The sequence below is a fragment of the Taurulus bubalis genome (genome assembly GCF_910589615.1).
Source record: "Taurulus bubalis genome assembly, chromosome: 1".
In the NCBI taxonomy this organism is placed as follows: domain Eukaryota; kingdom Metazoa; phylum Chordata; class Actinopteri; order Perciformes; family Cottidae; genus Taurulus; species Taurulus bubalis.
In genome coordinates this window covers 15768802-15777721 of record NC_136589.1, presented here as the reverse complement: position 1 = coordinate 15777721, position 8920 = coordinate 15768802, and the positions used below count along the sequence as shown (strand labels likewise).

At 40.7% G+C, this 8920-nt stretch overlaps 2 protein-coding genes across 2 annotated transcripts; one reads left to right on the top strand and one right to left on the bottom strand.

The window, feature by feature from the left end:
* Positions 1-1464: 1464 nt before the first annotated feature.
* Positions 1465-3741, top strand: odf3l2a (outer dense fiber of sperm tails 3-like 2a; the record flags this gene model as incomplete). The annotated part of the gene is made up of 5 exons (XM_079222020.1): positions 1465-1543; positions 1873-1983; positions 2159-2284; positions 2973-3114; positions 3396-3741. The coding sequence occupies 5 exons, from the start codon at positions 1465-1467 to the stop codon at positions 3739-3741; spliced, it is 804 nt and encodes a 267-aa protein (XP_079078146.1).
* Positions 3742-4020: 279 nt separating this feature from the next.
* On the bottom strand, positions 4021-8442 carry ebi3 (Epstein-Barr virus induced 3; the record flags this gene model as incomplete). Its single annotated transcript, XM_079223100.1, has 6 exons — positions 4021-4191; positions 5041-5204; positions 5324-5441; positions 6366-6465; positions 6597-6711; positions 8343-8442. 6 exons carry the CDS (start codon positions 8440-8442, stop codon positions 4021-4023), a joined length of 768 nt encoding a protein of 255 aa, XP_079079226.1.
* Between the last annotated feature and the right edge of the window lie 478 nt (positions 8443-8920).

Sequence of the window (8920 nt, the reverse complement as noted above, 5' to 3'; positions counted from 1 at the left end):
CAGCCAAGCTGACAATATTTTCAGAAACCGTAGAAGAATGGAAAAAATTATGTTGTTGAAATTTCTTGAGGAACATCTTGCAGAACATCCTCAGTGAGGAAAGCTTCTTCGCCTCGTGATTGAGCATTTAGGAGCACGAAGATAAGAATATGTCCACACGGTGGCGCTGTCTGCACCTCAATCTAATGACTTCTTCCTCGGTGCACTTCTTACTTTCCAATAATTTCCACTGGACCCACTGAAATGCCGTCCTGTAGTTCTGTAGTTTGAATGTATGATGTGCATATTTCTTATATTCTATTTTTCAGGGCATGGACGCAGCTTTTTGTGGGTTGAACAGAAATGTAAACATATACCTATATTCTATTATTGCAGTTTTCATTCTAATGGAGGGTCCAAAGAAAACAGTTTGCTGAGAAGGCTTTTGCTTTTATGTTATAAAAATTAAATAAAACATTTGACCGCCCCAGTATCTTTTGTGCAGTCCCTCACATGATTACAACTATTTTCAAAATCAAAATGTCTGAAGAAATATCTAATATATATATGTAAAATATAAAAGATAAATACTAGGAACCTCTATTGTGCACTTGAAGACAGTACTTGGGTAAATATGCACATATATAGTTACTTCCCACGACTGAGGGTTGATACATTTTGTACATTTAGGCTTTTTAACTGAGTGACTCACCAGCCAACAGAAGAGAAAATGCACAAACGTCCCTGGAGGGTTTTCAATATTTGTTGTTGTTTGTTTTCCTGAAGCCGTTTGGCAGGTTCTCACCTCGTCTGACTGAATCTAGCAGCCAGTTCGGCAGCTGAAAAATCATTGAGATTTTGCACTGATCTAAATATATATTTACGAACAAGTGGTCCAAATCTCAAAACTCACCAGTTCACAGTGTTCATTACAGCGACGCTGAGCTCGTTAAATATCCACTTGCAACACAAGATCTGTGTAAGTCCTTTCATTTTTAATAGCATGTGCTCTGAGATGCTATTAGTTACACCAGACACGCTGTAGCTGAGAGGTTCACCACACACGTCAGGTGGAGCAACCCAATGCTCCGGAACAAGGTGACGGATACTACTGACACGTTAGAGAGGCTACTGTTGCAGAGCTTTGAGACTCAACTCAAATAAAACACTTCAACGTACAATCAGTTGCACAGAAAATCTTTTTTTTTCCGCCTTGGCGGAGTCAACTTGTTGAGCATGTTGTGAGAACCTTCATCCTGAGAGGACTTTGAGGGAAAGAGGAGGTGGGGAAGCCTCAGGGCCCCGGTTCAAGATAGGGTTTCTCCCACCTCACGGCCATGTATAATTCAACCCAGGAGGCCGCGGAGGCACACACACACACACACACACACACACACACACACACACACACACACACACACACACACACACACACACAAACACACAAAAGGATGTGACAGAGGGCCCGAAGAGGAGAAGACGAAGATGAAGAAGGAAGAAAGAGGCCACCAAAGCATGCAGAAGGTGGCGAAGGAACGGCCGATAATCTCTGCAAGAGAAAGAGGTCAGTTTACGAAAGCTGTGTGTGTGTGTGTGTGTGTGTGTGTGTCTGTGCGCCCACGTGAAGTTTGTTTCTGCGCTGAAATCTCTCCCAGCATTGTACAGCCGTTGCTCCGTGTGCTGGTTTGAGGTGTCTACTGTAGTTAGAATCCAGCGAGCAGAGGAAGGACGTTAACATGCGTGACCGTAGAAAATGAGAGAAAGAGCTCCATATGGAAACCATCAGGGACAACACAGCCCGAGCCAAAGAGCAGTGGGAGTGCCATATACTGCTGCACGGAGCCCAATCTGTTGCATCATTCCCATCAGTGTCCTCCTCCTCCTCCTCCTCAGGCCCGGGCCCCGGACGCTACGCTCTGCCCCCTACAGTTGGATACATGAACCATGACTTCACCAAGCCCAGCAGCCCTGCGTACTCCTTTCACAGCCGCATGAGCAGCGCCAGTGAGTTTAATATAATCTGTAAACATGTCACATTTTTATTGTTTTAGATACCGGTCTGCAGTGACCCAGTTTTTACTCGCATGGTCTCTTTTTATAATGCCAGATACCGGTCTGGAATTGGTTTATTTAACTGTAAGAGGTCTAAAAGGTGTCTTGAGCATCTGGTTTTCTGTAGTGGTCTGCGTGGACTCCAGCCCAGGACCCAGGTACCACGTCGATGCCAAGGTCACCCGGTTCGGCCGGATGGAAACACCCTCCTACTCTATGCTGGGCAGAGGACGGGGCACCGGCAATAATAGAGGTGATGAAAACTAATGAACTCATTCACACTATTTACAATGAACTAATCAGGTATATTGGCAAGCATCAGAACTGCACCATATATATGTATGTGTGTATATATATATATATATATATATATATATATATATATATATATATATATATATATATATATATATATATTTGACCTTTATTTAACCAGATAAAATCAATTGAGAACCAATTCTCATTTACAATGATGACCTGGCCAAAAGGCAGTAGGACAGTCCACACAAGTGACACAAACTGCACAGATACAATACAGTATGACAAACACATGAGAAAATGTCTAAAACGAGCATAGGTAAATTAATAAACACTATGTACAAAAAAGGCGGATTACTGGATATTCTTTATAAAAATGGAAGAGAGAGTGAGAAGTGAGGGCTGGTCAGCAAGTACAGCAGTCAACTATGACTTGTTGCAGCTTTTTTTTGAACATGTTGAGAGAGGTGAGAGCTGTTAGTTTGAACGTGTTTTGTAGTGAGTTCCAGTCATTTGCAGCGGCAAAATAAAAGGCGTTATGATTAAACACAGTACGGACTTTTGGAATGATGAGCCTAATGAAGTCACTGGATCGATATATATATATATTAAGAAAAAGAATGTATATATATATACATATATATATATAAATATACCAAATAAACCATTTTTTTCTACCACAGCCCCAGTGTTCCAGACCCCAGGGCCGGGGGCCTACAGCCCCGAGAAGGCTCCGCCTCTTAACGCTCACCACAGACCGCCTTCCTACACCATCGGCTCTCGCACCAGATACCGCTCGGTGGATCCTGTGCCGGCACCCAACAGGTGAAGAGGGCAGAGCAGAGACCTTCAAGGAGGAGGCTGGTGACCTCTGCCCTCTATGAGATAACCTTGTGATGATGGACATGGGCACTGCAGTTTATTTTGAGTCAATCTCCCATATAATTTTCTTTTTAAGTATATATATTTGTGACCTGTTGTTGGGCTTAGCTGGGGATTTTGGAAGGTTTTTAAGACACAGATTATTGCCAGACTTATCATTTAAAATCAGAGATCCTGTTGCTGAAATGAAAACCTGAATAATGTGTCATTCTTCTTGCCTCCAGCTACAGTCTTCCTCATCTACTGGGCTGCCCGGCTCCCAATAAGCCCTCCAGTGCCCGCTACAGCTTCTCGGGCCGTAGGAAGGTTGGCGCCCCCTCCGAAGACCTCTCCATGAGCCCCGGACCGGCGAAGTACGACACCACCAACCCGGATGTATACCACCAGCGCCAGCCCTCCTTCTCCATGCAGAAACGGACTAAGAGGCTGAACTACTCCTCGGCCGGCCCCGGGCCCGGTGCCTACAGCCCGGAGAAGTTTCACGTACACCTCCCCAGACACCCGTCCTTCAGTCTGGGCGTCAGGCACTCGGAGTTCGTCACACCGCTGGTGGTGCATGTGGTTGACTGACAGGTGTGTGGATTCTTTATGATTGCTGGTGATGTCAGAACTGATCAGACACCTTGACCATCTATCACAATGTTTTTACAGCATATATACTAACATTTGTTTCAAAGATAAGCGACAGTATAACACAACTATACAATATTTAATGGAAAAGCTGAGAGTACACTGTATGACAATATAAATGTTCTTCTTTATAAATAAATAAAAATACATGCATTGCTTGTGCAGTTAAAGAAGCAACCTGTTTGAGCTTCTGCAGTTTACTTCACTGCGTTGAATGAATCAGGAAGTGAGAGGGAGCCTCTGGGATTTTGGGATGGTGTGCCTCACAGGTGAGCTCCAGCCGCTGCACTGGCCCAGACCCAGCAGCTCCTTGGCGCACACCTGGAACAGGTAGGTCCTGCCTGCTGCCAGCCCCTTCAGCTCCACCCTGGTGTTCTCGAATGGACCGAGCTGGAGGAGAGAAGGCATGGAGCATCCTATTTAAATCATCCACTTTAATTCAACATCTGTTTCCAAATACAACACAAGACTTTATTGGGATATATTGTTTTTAAAGGAATAGTTTTACATTTTGAGAAATACAGCTTGGGGATATTTACTGTCTTTATGCGTCTCTATGTATTTCCCAAAATGTAGAACTACTCCTTTAACACTTGAGCATTGGGAATAATGTAGTCCCTTAAGACCAAACCCTAACCCTAACCCTTAATCCTATTTATTGGTTGAGTTGTGTTTAGAGGTTGTACATGGGGATTATATACTATTGTAGCCCTGATTATTATGTTTAATTTGATACCTTACATGTTTTTTATTTATTATTTATACCATATTTTTTTCTTGATTTGTCCCTTGTGACCTGATATAAAAGGGTCCCCTAATTAGAGGCTTAACAGGTAAAGGACAAGGTTGACATTTTGAGGAACACAGTTTGGGGATATTCCCTGTCTTTATGCATCTCTATGTATTTCCCAAAATGTAGAACTACTCCTTTAACACTTGAGTATCATGTATAATTTAAATGAGAAGCGCTCAAATCAGTTTGTTATTTTTAAGTTATTAAGAAATGCACATTTTACAATTCTAAACACTGTAAGATGTATTAGTGTGTGGATGTTTAAGCTGCTGTGCCATGAGTAAACATGTTCATGCTTTAAATTAAATATATTAAAATAAAAAGATTACAGTTTAGTTTAAATGAGTTGAAATGAGAAATATTTCCACAGAAGAGACTTTCTGAGATACCACCTAAAGAGTTTATTATCTGTGTGTAATGAGCTTTTAAATTAAAGTTGTTCTTACATTGACAGACTTCGGGCTGCCCCTGTCCTCCCACTGGTACAGTATCTGGTACTTCAGGGGGAAGATGTCCAGGTTGGTCCACGTGGGGGGAGGAGACCAGTCCACCAGCAGACTCCTGGTGTCACGAGGGGAAACCCGGACGTCCACGGGGGGGTCAGGTTTCACTGCAGACGGAAGAGACAAAGACGGGGATTTAAAATCTAAAGTGTCTTTACAACTTGCAGCTACATTACCAAAAGCTAAATCTATTCACTATTCTCTTTTAGATCCTTTTAGCTCTCACCGATATCCTCCAACATGAAACTTGATAGATGAGAGCTACTTCCACCAGAAGATACCGCCGTGACATTGATGATGTAGTCAGTGAGAAGCTTCAGGCGGGGCAGCTGGCAGTGCCAAAGCTACAGAAACATAAAGATACTAGATTATATGTCATGCTAGGTATTATATTATGTATAGTTTTATATAACTATATATATATATATATATATATATATATATATATATATATATATATATATATACATATATACATATATATGTATATATATGTATATTTTAGATATATTATTTATGTTTTTCACTATATTTCATGTCTCAAGTTCAAGTACTTTGCTAATGTTTGCACACTGAGAGCATAATGTTTTATTTATTTAAAAATGTAAATTAAACAGTAAAAACAGTGCATTAGAGCAGTGATTTTCAACCACAACTTCTCATGGCACACCAGTGTGCCATGAGAGATCGTCAGGTGTGCCGTGGGATAATGTCCAATTTCACTTAATCAGACCAAAAAAATATTATTTAGTTGCCGCAAATAATTTTCCGTTGTTGAGCATCTGATCCTGCAATATAGTGGCTGGTCTAGTAATTAAATACTCTTCCATGCCAGTAGGTAGCGTAATAATTACCTACCATATGTGCTGTATTATGCTACAATGGGACATTTTGTAACTTCTTAGGTTGTTTGTGTGCCGTGGGATTTTTTTATTGTAGAAAATGTGCCGCGGCTCAAAAAAGGTGGAAAAACACTGCATTAGAGGATGGATGTCCCACAACAATAAATGCAAGGCCCAACGCTGAATATTTATTTATCTTATCTTATGGACTACTTTCTACCTCGTACAGCTACTGTACAACAAGACACATAAATTAGAGGTTTCCCAAAACTCAGCCAAAGTATAAGAGTTTTATCTAAATATTCACTGTAATCCCTTATTTGTGCTTGGTTTCTTTGGGTGTAAAATCAGACTGTGTGAGTCTGGGAAGCCTCCTCTTCAGCTAAAGATCCAGTGTGTTTCTGCAAAGGGAAATAAAGTTGGTACCCGTTTAGATGAGGGCGATGAAGCTGGAATCAGGTCAGAGGATGGCGAGCCGGGCTGGAGGAGTTGGCACGGCCTGGTGACCAGCTGTCGGTGCCTCTCACTGACAAACACATCAACACACATCTAAATGAGCTCCTCATTAGACACTTAACGACTGCAGGCGGGTTTCACTAAAAGGTGTCAATGCTTTGGGGGGGGGGGTCAGAGGTCAACAGGAGCTGTGGGATTCACCTGTAAGTGGCAACGTAGCGTGTCCATGGGGATCCAGCGGGTTCAGGCCAGGAGCAGAAAGTCACATTCGGGTAGCTCGCACACCAACAACCTACTGTGGGAGTGGAGGGAGGGTCTGAGGGAGGAAATTACACATTAGTGTAGTCCAGGGGCGCCCAATACGTCGATCGGAGGTAGTGCGGGTAGATTGCATTCCATTAAAAAAAAAAAAAAAACTTTATTAACAAAACCCAGCTCCCACTGTGAAAATGAATGTCAATCACCACGGACGGTGCGCCCGCAATGGCCGCTTGAATGGATGTATTGCCAAGTGCACGGAGGACGATGTTTTCCCCGACTTACTTAATTACCACTACATAATATACCAACAAGCATTATGCGCTACAAATAAACTTAAAAGAGATCATGGATGTGGCACTTTTAAACCCTTGCACTTTAATTGTCGGGTAGGATGGACTATTTTTTAAACTTTTGGACTTTGAATGCCACTTGCAGCCCAGTTATTCTTTAGTTATTTTGCACTTTCAGAGGCTTGATTGCTATTTTGAGTTACTTTTAAAACTTTATTTGTACTTTTTCTTAACTTTTAAAGCATATTTGCTTTACATTTGTATTATTATTTAATTTATTTGTTATGATGAGTTCTGATGTTCAGATCTTGTTACTCAAATACATTTGAAGCTCAAATTCCAACATTTTGAGTCATTATTTTTAATTTGCTATGGGAAATATTCATTAGATTAGTCGATTAATCGAAAAAATTGTCGATAGATTAGTCGATTATGAAAATAATCGTTAGTTGCAGCCCTAGAGTCAGCCTTTTCCCACATGAAAAATATTAAGGCCAAACACCGTTCCACCATGACTGATGACCATTTGGTCTGCCTGAGGCTGGCTAGCAGCAGCTACCCTGCTGATTCCATTCAGTGAAGTCATCAGAGTTAAATGTCATGACCAAAAAAGTAGAGCATTGTATTGTGTCATGAGGGTCCATGCAGTTATGCAAGGTACGCCAATATTGTAAACATAAAGTATACTCGGTATATTTATACATTAATAATGCTATATCTATCTATCTATATATATATATATATATATATATATATATATATATATATATATATATATATATATATATACATATATATATATATATATAGATATAGATACATTTGATATATATAGAAAATGTCTATTAAGCGTTTAAATATGATATCCTTTCTCTCTTTTTTTGTTTGTTTGTTTGTTTGTTTGTTACTCTAACATTATCTAAGCTAATGTAAAATATATCTACATATACAAATAAAATAATAATAATAATAAAATAATCATTTAATAATTAAAATATAAAAATAGTAATAAAATAATCATATTTAATAATATTAATAATAACAATACAAATAAAATTGTGTAAAATAATGACATATGGCGCACAGAATGCTTATATAACCACTCAGGGATGGCACATCTGAACAGAGGTGATTTCCAGTGTGTCATTGCAGCATCACGTCACCATTTTGGAAAATCTACAGGACAGGACACGAGAAGCCCTCAAAAACAACAACCGCGTCTCACAAAGGAAGCCTTTACAAGATAGAAGAAGAAGTAAAAAAAAAATACTACCAAAGAATAATTGTGTTTTCGGTTTTGGGATTCTTGATTACATTTTCGTCCACGTCGGAAGCACACGAGCACAAAGCGATATATAAACTGTGAGCATATAGTTTCATCCAGGTTGGTACTCACTCTCTGACGGTGCAGTCAGCCTCAGCAGGTCCAGCGCTTGGCCTCCAACAACACACATGAGGAGCACAGTGACATACACACCGCCGACCGTCGCAGACATCACAGCTTCAGATGGGAAAAATTATGACCTGAGTACAGTAAGTGCCTAAAATAGCTTTATAGTCGCTGTGCTGAACCCTCACTAGTGCAACAATATTCACTCCTCTTTTCTATTGTTTCTTTTTGTTCTTTGCTCTCTTACACTCTGTTAGGATTGTCCTCGATTCCACATGTCAAAGTTCAGAGATAAGGAACTGCGTTACAGCCTGCCGACGGCTCCGATGTCTGCCTGTCTGTGTTTGTGTGTGGGTGTGTGTGTGTGTGTGTGTGTGCAAGCAGCAGCTGCTCAGCCCTTTAAAAGCCGGCGGGGTCAAAGTGAAAGAGGAAGAGCGAGTGCGGTGCATCACAGGAAACTTGCAGAAAGAACCGTTTGATTCCCGCTGATGAGTCAGCTTTCCTTACGTCACACACAAAACCTGTGTCGTAGTCGTTTTAATATTCAATTCAAATTGTTACCAATAAAGTAAAAGTACAGGACA